General features: G+C 41.0%; 1 protein-coding gene across 2 annotated transcripts in view; it reads left to right on the top strand.

Moving 5' to 3' along the window:
• Nucleotides 1-23,639, top strand: part of CDH7 (cadherin 7) — a 430,878-nt gene that overhangs the window by 261,201 nt on the left and 146,038 nt on the right. For both annotated transcript variants that reach the window (XM_073631278.1, XM_073631279.1), the window contains exon 3: nt 19,373-19,667. In XM_073631278.1, the coding sequence (XP_073487379.1) occupies nt 19,373-19,667 (295 nt within the window). The remainder of the gene's footprint in view (nt 1-19,372; nt 19,668-23,639) is intronic.

Below are 23,639 nucleotides of genomic sequence, written 5' to 3'. Positions count from 1 at the left end.
ACTGATCTGGAACTGGGCGCGTCTTGCTGCTGCTTTGGCTGAGAATGACCAATGGTAGTTGTACAAGGCAAAGCCACCATATTTGTAAGCAAGATCTAACACCTGCTGGGGGTCCCTGAACAAAGGACGTCCATGAACATCCTGAAGGCCAGGGCAAACTCGGTGGGTGACAACTTATGACTGAGCCTAGGGTCTTTCAACTTGACAACTACTGAGAGGTCCCCCCAGGCGTAGGATTTGTTGTCAGCTAAGTCGTGGGCTGAGATGCCAAATTGATGTCTTTGCCCTCTAGTATATCCTTCCTGACGCTGGCTGGGACAAGATGAGTGGGGTGGACGATAGGTGTAGGGCCTGGAGATGAGTGGGGAGGACGATAGGTGTAGGGCCTGGTGTACCTGTAGAAGGAGAAGCTATCATCATGACCAAGACCAGATCAGGGAGAGCCGTGGGTGGCCGAACTTCTAAAAGGGTGACTCTGTTCTGGACATCAGAAACTGTTGCGGTTAATGAGGAGATCAAAGAATGCAGCTGGGAAATGGCCCTGAGATGGATTGCAGGGATGCCTGCTGGGTACTGGGTGCTGGGCCCGGCTGTAGCTGGAGGCAGGAAGAGGAGCCTGAAAAGCTCTGCCTTCCTGGCCGTGGTGGGAATGGGGATATCTCTGCGTCGCAGCTAAGAAATTAGCTTGGGGATGGTCCATTCCCTGAAGGGACTGTACGCTGCCGCACTCTGAGCCTGCAGAGGGTGACAGAGGGGCAGGTGTGGGGTCCTCACTGCCAGCCTGGGACATGGCTCCGGCTAGAAGACAAAAGGGGTGGGGGTGCTCATGTTTAAGAAGAGACATAGCCGTAGGATAGAGAGCGGAGTGGTAAAGAGAAAACTTGAAGAGGAAGAAAAAGGAAAAAAGTAGAGGAAAAGGAATGATAGGCGTAGACAGGAGCTGACAGTGTTCTGTTGTGGCAAAACTATGTAGAGTGAAAATTTAGAAAACTCAGAAGAGTGCGAGGTGACCAAGGTGTGCCAGGAGGTGACTGTCCAGATAACGATAGCTCCGCTGCCTGTTTGTGGTGAGCAAAAACCTAAAGACCAGAACCCCAGGGTGTACTGGGGCGAGAAGATGAAGTCTGGTACGGCCTACATAGGAATGTTGCGATTTGTAGTGGGTGACATATGCTCGGCCTGCTAACACTTGTACTGCCAGCAAGCTTACTGTTAAGTGACCTTGTCTGCGAGGTGAAGGGCGTCCTTCGAAAATAGAGTGTCATGTATAGTAATATGTGACAGAAACTAACGCGTGAAGAGTACATCCAGTGATGTATGTGAAGTAACAATACAGTGCAAGGGGGCTGCAGAGTGATGTGATGGAGAAACACGTGAATTACGCACCCGACTGACACTCTAATAGTGAGGTCCTGATTAGTATCGAACTCGGTCGATCGGGAATACCTGTAGTAGGGGGTGACATAAGTGCATAAGTGCGGCAAGAGATTTTTTTTCAACTCCTCTTTTGTTTCCTTTGTGTGCAACTGGCCCTGGTGAAGATGCAATAATTGCATTTTTTATATTTTTTTACCTGGAAAATAACGTCCAACCTGATACAGAATGGCACCTGAACTTGACTGACCTGAGGGAGAAAGACAGAGGAAAATAATGAGTGGCTTGTATGAATGCCACTTGAGATGAGTGGCGGATTAAGTGCCACTAAAATGAAGTGTGGCTGTGTGAGTGCTACGCTTGCAGCGTTTGCAGGAATTTTAGGCTGAGAAGCATGTTTGTGACTAGGGATGAGCCGAACACCCCCCTGTTTGGTTCGCACCAGAACATGCGAACAGGAAAAAAGTTTGTTTGAACACGCGAACACCGTTAAAGTCTATGGGACACGAACATGAATAATCAAAAATGCTAATTTTAAAGGCTTATATGCAAGTTATTGTCATAAAAAGTGTTTGGGGACCTGGGTCCTGCCCCAGGGGACATGGATCAATGCAAAAAAAAAGTTTTAAAAACGGACGGGAGCAGTGATTTTAATAATGATTAAAGTGAAACAATAAAAGTGTAATATCCCTTTAAATTTCATACCTGGTGGGTGTCTATAGTATACCTGTAAAGGGGCGCATGTTTCCCGTGTTTAGAACAGTCTGACAGCAAAATGACATTTCAAAGGAAAAAAAGTCATTTATAACTACTCGCGGCTATTAATGCATTGCCGGTCCAACAATACACATAGAAGTTCATTGATAAAAACGGCATGGGAATTCCCCACAGGGGAACCCCGAACCAAAATTTTTTTAAAAAAATGACGTGGGGGTCCCCCCTTAATTCCATACCAGGCCCTTCAGGGGAACCCCGGCCAAAAGAAGGGTCTGGTATGGATTTTAAGGGGAACCCCGCGCCAAAATACAAAAAAAAGGCATGGGGTCCCCCCAAAAATCCATACCAGACCCTTATCTGAGCACGCAACCTGGCAGGCCGCAGGAAAAGAGGGGGGGACGAGAGAGCGCCCCCCCTCCTGAACCGTACCAGGCCACATGCCCGCAACATTGGGAGGGTGCTTTGGGGTAGCCCCCCAAAATACCTTGTCCCCATGTTGATGAGGACAAGGGCCTCATCCCCACAACCCTGGCCGGTGGTTGTGGGGGTCTGCGGGCGGGGGGCTTATCGGAATCTGGAAGCCCCCTTTGACAAGGGAACCCCCAGATCCCGCCCCCCCTGTGTGAAATGGTAAGGGGGTACTTTTACCCTTACCATTTCACTAAAAAACTGTCAAAGATGTTAAAAATGACAAGAGACAGTTTTTGACAATTCCTTTATTTAAATGCTTCTTCTTTCTTCTATCTTCCTTCATCTTCTTCTTCTGGTTCTTCTGGTTCTTCCTCCAGTGTTCTCATCCAGCATCTCCTCCGCGGCGTCTTCTTCCCTTCTTTTCCTCGGGCCACTCCGCATCCATGGCATGGAGGGAGGCTCCCACTCTTCTCTTCATCTTCTTCATCTTCTTCGCTTCTTCATCTTCTTCTCTTCTTTTAGAATTTAGGGGGACCCCCACATCATTTCTTTTTAAATTTTGGCCGGGGTTCCCCTTAATATCCATACCAGACCTGAAGGGCCTGGTATGGAATTTAGGGGGACCCCCACGTCATTTTTTTAAAAAATTTTGGTTCGGGGTTCCCCGTTTTTATCAATGAACTTCTATGTGTATTGTCGGACCAGCAATGCATTAATAGCCGCGAGTAGTTTTAAATGACTTTTTTCCTTTGAAATGTCATTTTGCTGTCAGACTGTTCTAAATATGGGAAACATGCGCCTCTTTACAGGCATACTATAGACACCCCCCAGCTATGAAATTTAAAGGGATATTACACTCTTATTGTGTCACTTTAAGCATTATTAAAATCACTGCTCCCATAAAAATGTCAGTTTTTACAACTTTTTTTTGCATTGATCCATGTCCCCTGGGGCAGGACCCAGGTCCCCAAACACTTTTTATGACAATACCATGCGTATAAGCCTTTAAAATTAGCACTTTTGATTTCTCCCATAGACTTTTAAAGGGTGTTCCGCGGCATTCGAATTTGCCGCGAACACCCCAAATTGTTCGCTGTTCAGCGAACTTGTGAACAGCCGATGTTCAAGTCGAACATGAGTTCGACTCGAACTCGTAGCTCATCCCTATTTGTAACATAGCGGATGGGTAACTGCTGAGATGCGAGTACTTGCAGCGATGGTAAAGGAGTGTATGCTTAGATACGAGTTTTGCAGCGATTGCTGATGCGTATTCTTGCAATCTTTGCAAAAAAGGTAACCTACTGATAGGCAAAAAGAAAAGGATAGCAGAAATAGTATGTGTAGGAATGAACTGTGAAAAATGGCATACGTAACGAATCGTAGATTTATGATAGGGAGTGTAACGAGTTGAGTATGGAATACTCATGATGTCAACCGTTGTGTCGCCGATGCGACTAGGTTTGGTTTGGAGTGTGATGCATGTAGCTGCTGACACGATCCGAATCGGTCAGCACAATGATATGAGTAATGAAGGCAGGGTATGGTACGAACCACTACGATCGGTGCGTGGGATGCAAGTGAAGTGAAGCATTTTGTGCCGCCAAGGCGATTTAGGCTCAAATCAATGTGATGCGTATGGCATGAAGTGATATGAACTGGTGAGTGAGACAACAACCCGTTAATAGGGTATGGGAGTGAGTGGTATGAACCGGTGCGGGATGTGTCCGATGGGATCCGTAGTGACGCTGATGCGAATAGGTACGAATCGGACTGTGGTAAGTGTGCCATGCATCCGTTGTGAATCGGAGAAGAAACAGGGAAAGGCCTGTGACTATTGCGTACTGGAGGCCTACGAATGATTCGTAAGCTCCATGGCAGAACCGAACAAGGAATGGAGAACAAAACAAGAAACAAGCTGGTTAAACATGATACGATAAGGGCGGTAATGAATCTTACCTGTGACAAGACTTTGAACGATAAACCACGAATAAGCAACCGCAATGTACTGTATTCAGAACAACAGACTTACGAGCACACAGTGAGCTGAAGAGGTGACCTGGTGATGTAACGAATTGTGCACTGGAAACGACAGAGAGCAAGGGTGAGCGGCCAGCTTAACCATTTCAGCGCCGGAAGATTTGGCTGCTCAATGACCAGGCCATTTTTTGCAATACGGCACTGCGTCGCTTTAACTGACAATTGTGCGATTGTGTGATGCTGTACCTAATTAAAATTGATGTCCTTTTTTCCCACAAATAGAGCTGCTTTCTTTTGGTGGTATTAGATCACCTCTGCGGTTATTATTTTTTGCACTATAAATAAAAGAAGAGCGACAATTTAGAAAAAAACACAATGGGTGTTGTTTACAAAAATCTACTTTGCACTACAAGTGCACTGCTAGTGCACTTGGAAGTGCAGTCACTGTAAATCTGAGGGGTAGATCTGAAATGAGGGGAAGTTCTACTGATTTTATCATCCAATCATGTGCAAGCTAAAATGCTGTTTTTTATTTTCCTTGCATGTCCCCCTCGGATCTAGAGCGACTGCACTTCCAAGTGCACTTGCAGTGCACTTGTAGTGCAAAGTGGATTTGCCTTTAATAAATAACCCCCAATAGCTTTTATTTTTTGCTATAATAAATATCCCACTTTTTTTTTTTCAAAAAAAATTTTTTTTCCTCAGTTTAGGCCGATATGTATTTTTCTACATATTTTGGTAAAAAAAATTACAATAAGTGTATATTGATTGGTTTGCGCAAAAGTTATAGCGTCTACAAAATAGTAATGGCGGCGATCTGCGATTTTTATCAGGACTGCAATATTACGGCAGACAATTGGACACTTTTGACACATTTTTGGGACCACTGACAATTATATAGCGATCAATGCTATAAAAATGCACTGATTACTGAATAAATGTCACTGGTAGGGAAGGGGTTAAAACTAGAGGGCGATCAAGGGGTTAACTGTGTTCCCTCACTGTGTTCTAACTGTAGGGGGATGGGACTGTATAGGAGGAGAGAGAGATTGGTGTTCCTACTTAGTAGGAACACACGATCTGTCTCTACTCTCATGAAAGAACTGGGATTTGTGTGTTTACACACACAGATCTCGGTTCTCACTCTGTCACGAGCGATCGCTGGTGCCCAGCAGTCATAGCGCCCGCCAGTAGGGATGACACAAACACCCCAGATTCGGTTTTCATCCAGAACGTGCAAACAGGCAAAAAATTCATTCGAACACGCGAACATCGTTAAAATCTATGAGACACAAACATGAATAATCAAAAGTGCTCATTTTAAAGGCTTATATGCAAGTTATTGTCAAAAAAGTGTTTGGGGACCTGGGTCCTGCCCCAGGGGACATGTATTAATGCAAAAAGAAGTTTAAAAAATGGTCGTTTTTTCGGGAGCAGTGATTTTAATAATGCTTAAAGTGAAACAATAAAAGTGTAATATTCCTTTAAATTTCGTCCTGGGGGTGACTATAGTTTGCCTGTAAAGGGGCACATGCTTCCCGTGTTTAGAACAGTCTGACAGCAAAATGACATTTCTAAAGTAAAAAAAGTCATGTAAAACTATTATCGCTAGCGCTGGCTATAATGAATTGTCGGTCCGGCAATACACATAAAAGTTCATTAATAAAAATTGGCATGGAATTTCCCCACAGGGAAACCCCATACCAAAATTTAAAAAAAAATACGTGGGGGTCCCCCTAAATTCCATACCAGGCCCTTCAGGTCTGGTATGGATATTAAGGGTAACCCTGTGCCAAAATTTAAAAAAAATGGCGTGGGGGTCCCCCTCAATATCCATACCAGACCCTGCAGGTCTGGTATGGATTTTAAGGGGAACCCCATGCCAAAATTAAAAAAAAATGGCGTGGGGTCCCCCCAAAAATCCATACCAGACCCTTATCCGAGTACGCAACCTGGCAGGTCGCAGGAAAAGAGGGGGGACGAGAGAGCGCCACCCCTGAACCCTACCAGGCCACATGCCCTCAACATTGGGAGGGTGCTTTGGGGTAGCCTCCCAAAGCACCTTGTCCCCATGTTGATGGGGAGAAGGGCCTCATCCCCACAAACTTGCCCGGTGGTTGTGGGGGTCTGCGGGTGGGGGGCTTATCGGAATCTGGAAGCTCCCTTTAACAAGGGGACCCCTAGATCCCACTCCCCATGTGAATTGGTAATGGAGCACAAATATACCCCTACCATTTCACAAAAAAGTGTCAAAAAGGTTAAAAAACACAAGAGACGATTTTTGACTAGTCCTTTATTAATCTCTTCTTCTTTCTGCTTCTTTTTCCATCTTCTTTGTTCTGGTCTTTCTTCAGTGTTCTTCTTCTTCATCCATCTTCTTCTTCTCCATCTTCTTCTTCCTCCGCTCTTCTCATAATTATTACATAGTAATGTCTGCTATTCTGTAAAGTTACATGTATTAATCATTTAGGTTATCTATTTGTTGTATGTTGTTTTTTTCATGTTTTTGATTTATTATTTATTAATTTAGTTGACTATAAAGCAGTAATTATTTATGTTCATTCTTTAATAATACTACACTATTATGCAGGTCTTGTACTTAGCACAATGGCTTAGTGGTCTGCTTGGATATCTCCACACCACTCATTGTATGAGTTCAAACAACAGCCAACCTACCATCCACCAGCTGTGTTTATTTTTTCAGTGCACAAGTGAATTAAAATAAACAAACAAAGAAATGTAAACTGCCCTTTAGCTAGTGTGTGGTGTTTGGAATGTCACATCATAATATAATTGAATACTTACATACCATTGCATGCATTTAAAGAGTTAATACAATAAAAACTTTCACATTAAACTGCATTGGCTACTTGGCAATCACCTATTTTCAGTAAATATATATACACGTATATTTGTGTTGCTTTGGCTAATTGGCATTCTCCTCCTTTTCCCACCAATGCAATCTCTTAGGATTTTTCTGTGGGATTTGAACCCATGAATCTTTCAATACCTGAATGTTTGAAGGTAGAGGTGCTAACTGCTAGCCTATTGGGCTGAGCACAATTATACATACAAAATACTTTTACTAGTGTTTGATGTGTTATATACTATACAATAAAGTTTATCAAATGTAAACTGCTTGTTAGCTAGTGTGTGGTGTTTGGAGATCCACACCATAATATTAGTGAATACTTACATACCATTGCAAGCATTTGAAGAGTTAATACAATAATATCAACCACATTAAAGTGTATTGGCTATTTGGCATTCACTGTATGCTGCTTTGGCTAATTGGCTAACTGGCTAACAGTAATTCTCCTTTTCTCCACCAATAGCAATCTTTTAGGATTCGAACCCATGAGTCTTTCAATACCTGAATGTTTGAAGGTAGAGGTGCTAACTGCTAGCCTATTGGGCTGAGCACAATTATATATACAAAATACTTTTACTAGTGTTTGATGGTTTATATACCATACAATAAAGTTTATCAAATGTAAACTGCTTGTTAGCTAGTGTATGGTGTTTTGGAGATTCACACCATAATATTAGTGAAGACTTATTTACGGTACTTCTATAGTGCCATCAATTTACGCAGTGCTTTACATATACATTGTACACTAATATGGGCACCTACCCTCAAGGAGCTTACAATCTAAGGTCCCTGACTCACATTCATATACTAGGGCCAATTTAGACAGAAGCCAATTAACCTACCAGCATGTCTTTGGAGTGTGGGAGGCAACCGGAGTACCCGGAGGAAACCCACGCAGGCACAGGGAGAACATGCAAACTCCAGGCAGGTAGTCTTGTGGTGTGGTTGGGAATACGAACCAGCGACCCTTTTTACTGCTAGGTAGGGATGAGCAGACCCCCCCCTGTTCGGTTCGCACCAGAACATGTGAACAGGAAAAAAGTTTGTTCGAGCATGCGAACACCGTTAAAGTCTATGGGGGTCATTTACTATAGCGCCAGGAAGTACTGGGCACTATGGCAAATAATAGCTCCCATTTTAGCCAAATAAAATTTCAACAGGCGAATGTGCGAATGAAAAACTAGCGCTATTAGTGAGAAACACATGTTAGTAAATTCTAAGCTGGCGCTAATTAGCGCTTCCGCGTATATGCAAATGCCAATTCCTACCAAGTTGTTATATAGTATTGCACTGTAATCATGATCCATGTATGTGAAAGAAACATTTTTATGTGAGATGTGCTCTACCTCGTGTGCATCTATTGATGTATGTTGCAATTAGTATTCCTAGTTTTTTCCTTCTTTTGCTAACTAATGCAGTTATGAATGATTATTACATAGTAATGTCTGCTATTCTGTAAAGTTACATGTATTAAACATTTAGGTTATCTATTTGTTGTATGTTGTTTTTTATTTTTTAATTTAGGTGACTATAAAGCGGTAATTATTTATATTCATTCTTTAATCATAGTACACTATTATGCAGGTCTCATACTTAGCACAATGGCTTAGTAGTCTGCTCAGATGTCTCCACAGCACTCATGGTACAAGTTCAAATACCTACCATCCCCCAGCTGTGTTTATTTTTTCAGTGCACAAGCGAATTAAAATGAACAAACAAAAAAATGTAATTTGCCCATTAGTTAGTGTGTGGTGTTTGGAATTTCACACCATAATAGTATTGAATACTTACATATCATTGCATGCATTTGAAGAGTTAATATAATAGAATCAGCCATATTTAAAGTGCATTGGCTAATTGGCATTCACCTATTTTCAGCATATGCTGCTTTGGCTAATTGGCTAATAGTCATTTGCTTTTTTTTCACCAATTCAATCTTTTAGTATTTCTCTGTGGGATTTGAACCCATGAGTTCTTCAAGGTAGAAGTGTTGACCGCTAGCCTATTGGGTGTAGCACAGTTATACATAGAAAATACATAGAAAATACATAGACAATACATTCACTAGTGTCTGATGTTTCTTCTCCCCGAGCTGTCTCTCCTGCTGCCACCATCTTCTCCCGCTGATGTGTTCTTCAGCGCAGCCGGTTACCCACTAATAAAAAAAAAGACGCTCTTCTTGTGGCGGTCTTCTGTAGCCATCCGATAATGTCACCCGGAGAGTCTGCTCCATGGCTATGTAAGAGACACAACACAGCGGGTGACAACACAGCGGAGGAAGACCACCATGGAAGAAGAGCAGCTTTTTTTTATTAGTGGGTAACCAGCGGTGCGGAAGAACACAGCAGATGGCGGCGGCAGGAGAGACGGCTCTGGGAGAATACAGCTCGGGGAGAAGATGGAGGAGGGAGAGACAGCGTCTGGGGAAGATGACTCAGGGAAGAAGCCAGCTCGGAGCTATTCTACAATAAAGGACTTGTCAAAAACCGGCTATTAATTTTTTTACATTTCACTGCTTTTTTTGGTGAATGGGTAGGGGTAAAATGTACCCCATACCTATTCACATAGGGGGCAGGATCTGGGAGCCCCCTTGTTAAAGGGGGCTTCCAGATTCTGATAAACCCCCTGCCTGCAGACCGACAACCACCGACCAGGGTTGTCGGGAAGAGGCCCTTGTCCCCATCAACATGGGGAAAAGGTGCTTTGGGGCATGTGGCCTGGTAAGGTTCAGAAGGGGAGGGTGCTCACTCATCCCCCCCTATCCTGACCTCCAGGCTGCATGCTCAGGTAAGGGTCTGGTATGGATTTTGGGGGCCCCACATCAAATTTATTTTACATTTTGGTGTGGGGTTCCCCTTAAAGTCTATACCGAAGGGCCTGGTATGTACTGGGGGGACCCTACGACATTTTTTTCCTTGAATTTTGGAATTCCATACCATATTATTGAATAAGTACATACCATTGCATGGATTTGAAGAGTTAAAATATGGAATAAAGCAAGCTGATGTGCTTTGCCTAATTATGCTTCTGAGTACAATGCACACTTCTGGGAGGTGATGCTGTCAGTGGGATTTGAATTCATGGCTTGAACTTTTGGGAGCAGTAGGGTATACCACTATGCTACAGAGCTGAGCACTTACCTACAGAGAAAATACATTTACTAATGTTTGATTCAATACAATAATGTTTTGCATTTCAGGCATTAATATTATAGTAACAACCATGCTCGTGCCAATGTGGCATTGGCTAATAGGCATTTGCCTCTTTTCAGCATATGCTGCTGAGTACAATGCAAGCTTTCAGTAGGTGATACCATCTGTGTGATTTTCAGCCATTTGAGCACAATTATATTGAGAACATATGTTTACTAGTGTTTGATGGTGGGACTACTTTATATTCTAGGTATAAAATAGTACTCAGTACAGTGACTTAGGCACCTTTCACACTTGTGCGACCTGAAAGTTGTGAGATTTTAATGCGACTTTAAGCAATGCCTGTGTAATCTTGAGGTCTATGGACACAGGAGTCGCAGGGAAAGACACGCAACTTTCCCATGATTTTGCATCAGCAATTTTGCCGCAATTCCAGGGAATGCCTGTGTAAACTTGAGGTCTATGGACCTCAACTCGCATCAAAGTCAGACCAAAGTAGTACAGGGACTACGTTGAAGTCAGTGTTACTTGAAGTCGCACAGATATGAATGGTACACATTAAAAATCATGGGGTATGACTTGTCATACGACTCTGATGTCCAAAGTCGCACAAGTGTGACTCAGCCCGACTTTGTCAGCGATTTCAGAGACATCAGTGCACTTTCCTGCACAGATGTCTAGTGAAATCACATAGGTCCCAACTGTTCTCCTTTAAGAAGGTGTCCTATGCCTACCTACTTTTGCTAATAGGTGTCCCTTATACCCATCTCGAAAAGTTAGGAGGTAACAAATCGCTCCCTGAAGTCGCCCAAAGTAGTGCAGGAACTACTTTTGGGAATCGTTGTGGCGTCGCACCAATTCGGACAGTTCCATTGCCATCAATAGGCGCCGATTTGGCCTACAATTTGACATGTCAATTCAGACCTATGTGAACATGGGTGAAGTTGCATAGATATTAGAGCTGCACGGTTCTGGCCAAAATGAGAATCACAATTTTTTTGCTTAGAATAAAAAGATCACGATTCTCGCGACGTAAAATCTTTCACATTATCCCACAAAAAATTGGGCTAACTTTTCTTTTTTTTTTTTTTTTTTATTCATTAAAGTACTTTTTTCAAAAAAAAATTGCATTTGAAAGGCGCAAATACAGTGTGACATAAAATATTGTAACAACCACCATTTTATTCTCTAGGGTCTCTACTAAAAAAATATATATAATGTTGGGGGGGGTTTAAGTAATTTTCTAGCAAAAAAAAAATGATTTTAACCTGAAACCAACAAATGTCAGAAAAATGTTTAGTGTTTAAGTAGTTAAACTTTCCTCACTAAGGCTCCATTCACACTAGCAACGCCTAAGGCTTGATTCACACCTATGCACCTAAAAAAAAAAAAAAAAAACGGCAAAAACGCTGCACTTGCATTTTTGATGCTTGTCCATTGAATTCTATTACATGCAAAACGCTGCATTTTGCATGAAAAAAAGTCCCTGACCCTTTCCAAAAATGCAGAGAAACAAAAAGGCATTGATGTGAACATGTTCCATAGGAACCCATGTTAAAAAATTCCCGTGCATTTCTGCAAAATGCAAAATGCATCAAAAAACGCGCTAGTGTGAATGGAGCCTTACACAGAATTCTATTTAATTGACAAATTGTTACAAGGTTTCTAGTTAAAGTTCACTGATAAAGAATGTTCTAATTCTTGGCAGACTTCCTGGTTTTTTGGCTGTGGCTTCAGAAGAGCAGAGAGAGTTCTTTGCATAGCAAGAATCATGAAACTCTTTTATCAAGATCGTAAAGGGGAAAAAAATCACGATGACGATTAATCGTGCAGCTTTAATAAATATGCATGGAAATCAAGGGGGACAACTTTTCATGTGACTCTGAGGTCCAAAGCTCCATGAAAAGTCACCCAAGTGTGAAAGTAACCTAATGCGATTAATTGATAACACCTTTGAATAAGGCCCCATTTGCACTTGTGCGACCTTAAAATTGCACAGCTTTGTCATGACTTGAAGCAATGTCTGTGTAATCTTGTGGTGTATGGACCTCAAATTGCATCAAAGTCAAACCAAGGTAGTGCAGGGATGAATTTGCTACACCTTCAGGATGCACAAGTGACAATAGGGCCAAATTCAAAGGTGTTATCCTTGAATCTCATTCACACTGCTGCGACCTGAAAGTCACACTATTTTGCTGCCACTTTGCCGCTGCAACTTGGCCCCAACTTCTGGGAATGCCTGTGTAATATTGTACCCGATATACCTCAAGTCACACCAAAGTAGTACAGGGACTACTTTGAAGTTGGTGCGACTTAAAGTAGCACAGATATGAATGGTTGTCATTGAGAATCATGGGGTACAACTTGTCATGCAACTCAGAGGTCCAAATTTGCTGGAAAATTCGCCCAGCTGTGAAACAAGTCATATATATTTTAAGAAAAGGAGCTCTCATTTATACTTGCATAGTCCTTACTGATTTACATCAGCAGAACAAATGCAGGAAGTGAAGTGTGCACATGGGCCAGAAGCAAATGTGTGGTGATGCCAAACAAATCAATGAACCCCACCCACACCAAATCTAACTATGACATCCACCCCCGCATTGATTAAGTACAAGTACATATCCTACACTTACCCGGCCAATAAGCAGCGCCTCCTCTCTGCTAAAGAGACCTCGCCATGTCCACCTAGATGGAGATCCTGACCAGCACAGGAACTTCCGGGTGCATACAATGACTAATTTCTGGGTCAGAAGGTGAAACCACGCTTCTGATTGCAGCTGCCAATATTTGATCTCAACCATGATTAGTATTTTTTTATTTTCAGATATGCAAATCTGTATTTCTACATATATTTGAAGGTAAACTTAAGGGAGTTTGCTAAGAAATGGTGTCCCTGGGTTAGCAGCAGGTGAATTACAAAGGCAAAAGGCCCAGTTTGGGCCCTGGTTCACACTGACAGCGGGAGGAAAGCGTTCAGCTGAACTCCCACAATTTCATTCCTGCATGTCAGTCCCGACTGTGGGGGCAACATCAGAGACATCAGTGCAGGTTTCTGCACCAATATCAATACAAATCGCACCAATTAGAACAGTGCAATTGCCACAGATTTGACATGTCAAATCACACCAATGTGAACCAGAGCTGACAAATTCAAACACTGCCTATCCACCAGCTGAATTCATTACCTGCAATTCTCCACAGCTGTTAATGATAAAGGTGGAATCTTTATATATAACTTGCAGTTGTGCAGAAGCCTACGTTTACATTGGAGCGATTGGTCATGCAATTTGAGAGATCAAATCGCATGACTATTGGCAATGGCACTGTTCCAATTGATGCAACTTTTTTTTGTGGCACTGCATCAATTTGCTAAAGTAGTTCCTGCACTACTTTTGCCGATTTCAGGTGAGACTTCAATAGACATTTGTGTATGAAGCCACCTGAAATCACGCTGACCTTGCTACTTTGAAATCGTGCTACTTCAAGTGAAGTAGCGCAATTTCAAAGTAGCATGTGAACCAGGGCAAAGAGATTAGTTTTTTGGTGCACAAATACATATTGAAATAAAATATAAAAGATATTGCACTTTCCCAAAACCACCACCCACAAAAACTAAAGAAAGAAAAGTAGAAGGAAAAAACCACACACACACACACACACACACACACACACCAAAAGCTTAATGTACTTTTATTTTACCAGCAGGAAAAAAAATAAATTTACATTTACTAACTTCAAAAAAAAATTTGGACAGGATATATGGTACTACATTTAGCAACGGAATTTTAAGGGCCCTGCTCATAGGAGCTTACAATCTAAAATTAGACAAAACCTTAGAGTGGATACAGCTTTAATTTCAGTGTATAACGGGCAACACATCACATTATTATCTGAAAGATTATAGAAACATACTTAACAGTCATTCTTACAAAGCATTCCAACATAATATTGCAAAAGACTTATTCAAAACACCCACCACCAGCCCACAATCCACACATACATACATTGGTGACCATGTTCTGCTGGAAGCTGCATTTCGGTGTACACGATTAAACGAGATCAAAAATAGTAGGTCAGCAGATGCTTCCAAACGATGTTTGCATGATCAGACAGGAACAATACACACACAACATTGACAGCATGGCCACATAAAAACACTTTTGATTGAAAAAATGTACAAGAATTTCATCAAATCTCCCAATATCATTCCTTCTCCATCACAACAAAAAACCTGACCTTCTCAGGCCAAACGAACCCCCCTTACTGCAGGCCTTTATATAAGAGAGGTTTTATTGTTAGAACACTGACACACCCAATAGAAGTACACGCCCACCAGTATCTTTCAATCTGTCTCTTCATGTATGTCTAAAGTGATTGCACCTGATGAGCAGGAACACATAATAGTATTTGCAACTGTGTTAGCCTTGGCTATGTGCATCAAATCTCCAACTACAGGACAAAGATCAAAGTCCATTTGCAGCCACATAAACAAAGCAACAGTTTTCTAAGCATATATACCTGTGCAGTGTAAACTCTAAAATTTGAAATGTCCAAGTCCCTGGGCATGATTAGTGCTAATAAACATTAACATCAGTCCCTGGCTGCAATGAGCTTCCAATATAAAGTCCAAAATTAACTTTCTTACATTAGAACCTATTTTGACAGGAGACAAATAAAATGCCAGCATGTCTTTGGATTGTGGTGAGAAACCCACACAGGGAGAACATATAAACTTCAACACAAGCATTAGCATGTTGGGGAATTGAACCAACATCCCAGGTACTGCTAGACAGAACTGCTACCCACTAAGCCACCAGGCAGCCCCACACATGTTCTCTGCATCTCTGTGGTGTGAACCAGCCCTAAGTCCATAGCCATGCTCAGTGTCACAAGCAATATACAGTATATTGGCGTAAGTATTGGGATGCCTGCCTTTAAACACACATGAACTGTAATGGCATCCCAGTATTAGTATTGGGTTCAAAACTCATTTGGCCCACCCTTTGCAGCTATAACATCTTCAACTCTTCTTGTCCACAAGGTTTAGGAGTGTGTCTATGGGAATGTTTGACCATTCTTCCAAGTGCATTTGTGAGGTCAGGCACTGATGGACAAGAAGGCCTGACCTACAGTCTCCTCTCTAATTTATCCCCAAGGTGTTCTGTTGTGTTGAGGTCAGGACTCTGTGCAGGCCAGTCAAGTTCCTCCACCCCAAAATCACTCATCCATGTCTTTATGGACCTTGCTTTGTGCACTGGTCCAAATGATTTGGTGGAGGGGGATTATGGTGCGGGGTTGTTTTTCAGGGGTTGGGCTTGGCCTCTTAGTTTCAGATAAGGGAACTCTTAAGGCGTCAGCATACCAAGACATTTTGGACAATTTCATGCTCCCAACTTTGTGGGGACAGTTTGGGGAAAGCCCCTTCCTGTTCCAACATGACTGCACACCAGTACACAAAGCAAGGTCCATAAAGACATGGATGAGCAAGTTTGGGGTGGAGAAACTTGACTGGCCTGCACAGAGTCCTGGCCTCAACCCGATAGAACACCCTTTGGCTGAATTAGAGTAGAGGCTGCAAGCCAGGCCTTCTCATCCAACATCATTGCCTGGCCTCACAAATGCACTTCTGGAAGAATGATCAAACATTCCCATAGGCAGACTAAACCTTGTGGACAGCCTTCCCTGAAGCTGTTCTAGCTGCAAAGGGTGGGCCAAATCAAATTTTAACCCTACGGACTAAGACTGGGCTGCCATTAAAGTTCATGTGTGTGTAAAGGCAGGCGTCCCAATACTTTTGGCTATATAGTGTATCTGGAAAAGACTTACAATGGTGGTGGAACCCTCCTACACATAATTACTACAATTAGACATAGTTATAGGACCTGGGAGATGAGACAACTTCTCTACATGAAGTAACATGGTTGGGATTTGAACCCAGAGCCTCAGAGATACTAAGCAGAAGTTCTAACCTCTAAGCCACAGAGCTGCCACGTGTGTGACCCTCCTACACATAACTACACATAAATACACATAAAAACACATAAATACTGCATTTCTATGGACATACAGGTGATGGAATTACATTACTCAAGAGTTATTCTTCTTGATTTATTTTGTAATATTTGTTTTTTTTTTTTTGTGGGTGAGAGTAGAATATTACCCTTAAATTTTTTGGAATTACATTTTGATTTCTGATGTTGGTACACATATCACATTTTTTGGGCTCAAATTATGAATATTTGGAAATAATACAAAGCACAAAAAATTGTGATTCATTTTAAATTTTCATCAGCAATGGTATTGTTTGTGGATTGTAAAGACACCTGTGTGAGTTTGGGGTAAAGATTGTTGTGAGATGAAGAGTAACAAGTGAAAGTGACAGAGAAAAATATATTTTACCAAAACATCAAAACATTCCACATTGTAGCATTATTAAAAATCAAAATATTTTAAGTAGAAGCAACAATGTTGCAAAGGAAAATTTATTTCACAGAAAGATACATTTCATCTCAACATTAAAAGGTTTTATTGTGAAAGTTAGAATTGCTCCATTAGAATCAATGACTGAAACTTCATTTGGACTAAATTAGAGCAGATTTTAACTCCCAAAAAATGCTCTCTAATTAGCTCTCATTTTGGTATTTACTATAGCTCCAGGTAAAAAAGACACTTGAGTTAAAATGAGAGTTATTTTCAGGTCTGAGCATGCTCAGTTGTGTTGGCACCTAGTTGTCCAAAACGGGGAATTTTTCACTTTTCAGACTTTTAAAGATATTTCAGTGTAGAAATCACTTTTTCACACAGTTTAAAAGCAGATAATCTTTAAATAATATACCGCATATTTAAGTACCATTTAGTCAATTATATCATGCTCTAAACATTATTTCCATGTGCAATTCTCTAGGTTTTAGCAGAGTAAGGGTTTGGGCTCTATTTAGTTTCAGGGAGCTATAGTAAATTCGATTTTGGGAGAATTTTCTCACCAGCGCTATAGTGAATACCGTTTTAGCGCGAATTAGCGCTATTAGCGCTAATTCGCGCTAAATTGCCGCGAATTAGCGCTAATTCGCGGCAATTTGCGTGAATTAGCGCCATAGCGCTATAGTAAATGACCCCCATAGTGTGTGTATGTATATGTGTATATATATGTACATATATATATATATATATATATATATATATATATATATGTATATATATATATATATACACATATACACATATACATACACACACACTATATCTCTTGTATAATGATATTACTGGCTTAATACAAGTGAAGAAATATGAATAATGCAGAAAAATTATAGTGCAGTGTTAATTGTACTACATGGAAAAAAATGTAATGCCCATATGTCCGTGCTGTATTGATTTAAGTTTGTTGTACAGTCATACTGTACAGTTCTAAAGTTGTAACTCTGTATAAAAATTTCATAATTTTGCCAATCTGACAGCCACACTTTTAAACATCAGTCAGACTTGGGAAATGTGTATTTTACCGAGTTATGTATAAAATATGTTTGCAAACTCTAAACAGATTTGTGTACAACTTTAAGTTGTTAAACTCCTATATATATTTAATCGTCACATAGGAATAGCGGAAAAAGATTTATCCTTCACTGTAAAACATGTTTAGTTCTTCCAGTACTTTTTATCTACAATAAATTCCAGAGTACAAGACTTCTGACTTCAGATGTCATGGTTACTGATGTAGAATTCTTAGGCTGAGTTGCTCCCTTGACTTTCCTCTTTGAAGATTTAAAAGTGGTGTGACTATAATTGAACAAAGCATAATTTTAAAAGTAATGTTGGCTACATGTCAAGACCAAAATACTGGTTTCCTTTTATTTTTTATCAAGTCTCTTACTCAGTCTTTTTTATGTGTTGGATGGTTCTTTATAGCACTGTGCAGTTTCTTGTAGACCTGTCTTGATCACTCTTGAATGTATTGATCCGTTCCTGGTTTGCTATGTGGTAACCACATTATAATACCGACTGATACTACCAACATCTCTGGAATGCACATATGTTAAGAAAAATAAAGCACACCAATAAATATTGTTAGAACAACCCATGTTTTACAAGTCTAGCAGACTAGTGCTGTTTGTATTTTGGTACCACTGTCAAGTTTGTGGGGTCCAACCTCAGACTACAATGACTTTTACCACTTCAGTGGAACAGGGCTGGTACAGACTGAGCAGAGCACACACAAGTACCTCATGAACTATTTCTTTATAAATGTTGCTATATAGAGATTGATAATAATGTAATTGAGGCTTTTTATATGCAGATGTGTTTATTAGGTCAGGAAGAAAATCAAAACCCAGTAATCAATTGTAGAGTCTTTATTTTTCTGTATAGTCTGCAGTAAGCTGAGATCTGACACATATATGACTATTCAAACCCAGAACAAGCAAATAATTATACATTTTCACATTTTCAGACACAAAATGAACACATGTAGCATACCCAAGGTTGATGAACATTGTAAATGAAGTCAGTTGAATTTTGTAGAAATAAAAAATAAATACATTTGTTTTGTTCTTGATGAGACCAAACTGTCAGTTTCAAAGTGTTTACACGCATATATTTCCCAGAATAATTTCAGCTCTATAGTGTGTGATTTTTAGCACAGTATGAAATGCAAATTGAATCCAAACTGTTTATTAAGAGATATAAAATGTGTTTGTCTCCTAAAGCAGTTGACAGATCTTCATTATCCTTTGCCATAAACTAGATGGTTTTGGCAGATCATTTTCAGAACAATGACAATTCCCATTTTTTTGTATAAATCTCTGAATATATCTTACTTGACTATCACCTTTTCACTTTCACAAATATACATTTTTGTCATTTTTTTCAACAGCTTCACTCAGATGTGGACACAGGAGAAAATGGCATCAAATATGTCTTAACAGGCGAGGGGGCAAGTACCATTTTTAATATTGATGAATTTACTGGGGATATACATGCATCCAAGAGATTGGACCGGGAGGAACAAGCCTACTACACTCTTCGTGCACAAGCTATAGACAGGCTAACAAATAAACCTGTGGAGCCTGAATCTGAATTTGTCATTAAAGTGCAAGACATAAATGACAATGAGCCAAAATTCCTTGATGGGCCTTACATTGCTGGCATTCCTGAAATGTCCCCTGTTGGTAAGAAAAACAAATGCTGCCATGCTTTAACAAGTATGTATTGTAATGTATCTGGGAGGAGTGCACTCTCAAAACTTCATGATGGGTAGCAAAAGAATGATGCGCTATGGGAGGAATATACCAATTTAGGAGCCCACAAGAGATATAAGAATACAACAGGTGATTCAGATCTGCTCTCAGAAGATGAGTAAGCTAAGCAGGTGATTTTGCTTATGGCTAGTTGTATATTCGACAAACCACTGAGATCCATTGGAAAGATATCTGTATCATACAAAAGAAAGACTAAGGAGGTTATAGGTAAGGCACAATGCAGGTAGGTTCAAAAAAGATACAGAATTATGTGGCTGCAGAAAACTTAACATTTCTTCACCAAGGTTACAAGAACAAACAGGATTATATGGAAATATTGTCTATTAAAGCATTATTCTGTTGTAAAATAAAGCAAATTAAACCATATAAACCCTAATGCCTTGTACAAACCCATGAATATTTCAATGCACTAAAATAAATTGTGAAAAATAATGTGAAAAACAATCACAAAGTGCCTTAAATCGAACATATAATAATGTCCACAATGTGTAGCATGAATGAATAGGTACACACAACCGATGTATGATAAGTTCCAAGATGGAAAATGATAAAGTGAAATATTAGGTAATTCCCAGGGACTTGGATGGTGGACGGATGAATCACAATAACAGAGCGGTAATCTGTGTGTGCAGACCCTTACCAGAAAAGGTGGACCCCCTCCAGCGCAGGGTCGTGTGAGCAGACAGATTACCCTCTGTAAGGAGCTGTAGAAATGTCGGTATCTGGTGTCTCCGATGTTCGGTTCGCTCAAACTGATAGAGATGTCAGACAGGGAACGGAAAAAACCCGAGATGGTAGCTTCTCTGGCTCTTGGGCTGGCTCCATCCTGTCATAGCACGAGACTGCCGGGCAATTTATTTTTGCTGATAGATTTTATTATTTTTTGTTTTTGGGTGATTTAATGAGTCTCCAATGAGACATATTTACACCATTTGTAGATACTCACCTATATGTAAATTGTAGTAAAACTCACATTTTTTATTTTGAGTGCACAGGTGGGGAGGTGGTCTGCTCATTTGTGAACCCCTCTGATATCACCTTTACACCCTAGATGTGATCTTATTTGAGTTATAGCGCTACACTTTTTGCTTTTTGGAAAATGTTATAGCAAGCTCTCAAACTTTGTGTGTCGGAAATTCCGATAGAAAATGTGTGATGGAGCCCACACGGTCGGAATTTCCGACAACAAGATCCTATCACACATTTTCCGTCAGAAAATCCGACCGTGTGTACAGGGCATTAAACTTTGTGTGTCGGAAATTCTGATGGAAAATGTGTGATGAAGCCCACACACGGTCGGAATTTCTGACAAGGCTATCACACATTTTCCGTCGGAACATCTAACCGAACATCCGACGCATGTACAGGGCATAACAGTAAGATTTTTGCATTATATTTTCACATATCTTGAAATACTGGAGTTGAGGTGGGTTACCCTTCTGTAAAGTAACATAACAGATATTAATATAAAAGGGCAATATAAACAGTTACTGATAAAAGGGTTGCAAAAGAATATGCATTGTTATGAGCAGACCATAAAACATATGGGAGTTGATTTACTAAAATTAGTGCAAAATCTGATATAGCATTGCAGAGAAACCAATCAAGCTAATTGGCTACTAGGATGAGCCGAACACCCCCCCAGTTCGGTTTGTGGCAGAACATGCGAACAGACAAAAAATTTGTGCAAACACCGTTAAAGTCTATGGGACTCGAACGTGAAAAATCAAAAGTGCTAATTTTAAAGGCTAATATGCAAGTTATTGTCATAAAAAGTGTTTGAGGACCCAGGGCCTGCCCCAGGGGACATATATTAATTAAAAAAAAGTTTTAAAAAGGGTAGTTTTTTCGGGAGCAGTGATTTTAAGAATGCTTAAAGTGAAACAATAAAAGTGTAATATTCCTTTAAATATCATGCCTGGGGGGTGTCTATAGTATGCCTGTAAAGTGACGCATTTTTCCCGTGTTTAGAACAGTCTCTGCACAAAATTACATTTCTAAAGGAAAAAAGTCATATAAAACTGCTTGCGACTGTAATGTAATGTTGCCGCCCCCCCCCAGCCCATTACCGGCCCCTTTAGGTCTGGTATGGATATTAAGGGGAACCCCATACCTGAATAAAAAAAAAGGCATGGGGCCACCAGGCCCTATATACTCTGAACAGCAGTATACAGGCGGTCCCCGGGTTACAAACAAGATAGGGACTGTAGGTTTTTTGTTAAGATGAATCTGTTTGTAATTTGGAACAGGTACATTTTTTAAGTATAGCTCCAGCCCAAAAATCTATTTTTAAGCTTTTTTGATTGATAGGGAATGATTATCACCCCTGTAACATTTGTTTTGCTGTCTGTGCCCCTGTTCAGAAGATTTAACCTCACTTTCTGTTCCAATGACAATTACATTTTGAAAAATTTTGGTTATTAGGGAAACAAGGATTGGTGATACAGCATCAGTGGAGACACCTTTTTCCCATATTAACTCTTACAGGAGAGAATTTCCCTTTCTAGGGGTAGATTTCCTCTCACTTCCTGTTGTCTCCCTCCGTTTGCAATTAGGAGTCGTTTGTAAGTCGGATGTTTGAAAATAGGGGACCGCCTGTATATACTATATGGCCTGCCCTATATACTCTTTGGAAAATTGGGCCTTAGGTGTTGATGGTACCAGAACACTGTAAGCCCTCACAGTTACTCTTAGTGGGCGCTGGAATGGGCCCTGCTGTGAAATATTATATCAAGAATTGTAATTACATGCCCCTGTTAAACAGGGGCAGAAAAATTGGGCCTTAAGCGGTGATGGTGGTGGTGCCACAACACTGTAACCCCTCACAGATACTCTTGGTGGGCGCAGGAACATGCCCTGCTGTGAAATATTAGATCAGAAATTGTAATTACATGCCCCTGTTAAACATGGGCAGAAAAATTTAGCCTTAGGCAGTGGTGATGGTGGTGGTGGTGCCACAACACTGTAACCCCTCACAGATACTCTTGGTGGGCACAGAAATGGGCCCTGCTGTGAAATATTAGATCAAAAATTGTAATTACAATACAGTGCAGCCGTAGTGCAGTTGCTACTACTTTTCTGGTGGTGTACATAGTACACAATACAGTGCAGCCATAGTGCAGTTGCTACTACTTTTCTGGTGGTGTACACAGTACACAATACAGTGCAGCCATAGTGCAGTTGCTACTACTTTTCTGGTGGTGTACACAGTACACAATACAGTGCAGCCATAGTGCAGTTGCTACTACTTTTCTAGTAGTGTACACAGTACACAATATAGTGTAGTGCGGTGTTGCAAAACAAAATATACATGATGTTCAGAAGGCCACCAAGGAGAGGCAGATGCTCACAGGCCAGTAAAAGAGGGCAAGCAGGCTCTGTGTCTACAGTTAACAGTTCTGGTCATGGACATGGTGCATCCTCTGCCGGTTTCCATGGGACACACTTGTCCTTTTTTTCTGCTGGCCGTGTTATTGAGCCAAAACATGCAGAGGAGTTGGTGGAGTGGATAACAAAGCCGTTCTCATCCTCCTCATCCTCTTCATCCTCTGTCACCCAGGCTCAGAGTAGTTTTCCTTCCTATGCAGCTGCCAAATTGGCCTATTCCACCGGCTCCTTGTCCACAGTCACTTCTTCCATAGCCCCACCATCATGCACGGAGGAGTCCCCCAAACTATTCGACCACAGTATCGGGTACATGCTGCTGGAGGACGAGCAGCAATTTGAAGGCTCCAATGTTGGTTCCCAGGTTGAGGAAGGGAGTAACGTGAGCCTAGAGAAAGGGGGAGCCCAAGAAGGACAAGAAACTGGCAGTCATGTTCCCCCAGCTGCAGCATAGTGCCAAGTTTGCTCCAGTGATGAGGAGGGAGGGGATGATGAGGT

Source organism: Aquarana catesbeiana, linkage group LG05 (assembly GCF_042186555.1).
Source record: "Aquarana catesbeiana isolate 2022-GZ linkage group LG05, ASM4218655v1, whole genome shotgun sequence".
Taxonomy (NCBI): domain Eukaryota; kingdom Metazoa; phylum Chordata; class Amphibia; order Anura; family Ranidae; genus Aquarana; species Aquarana catesbeiana.
The sequence above is the reverse complement of the archived record's forward strand: the minus strand, read 5'-3'. Positions and strand labels throughout refer to the sequence as shown.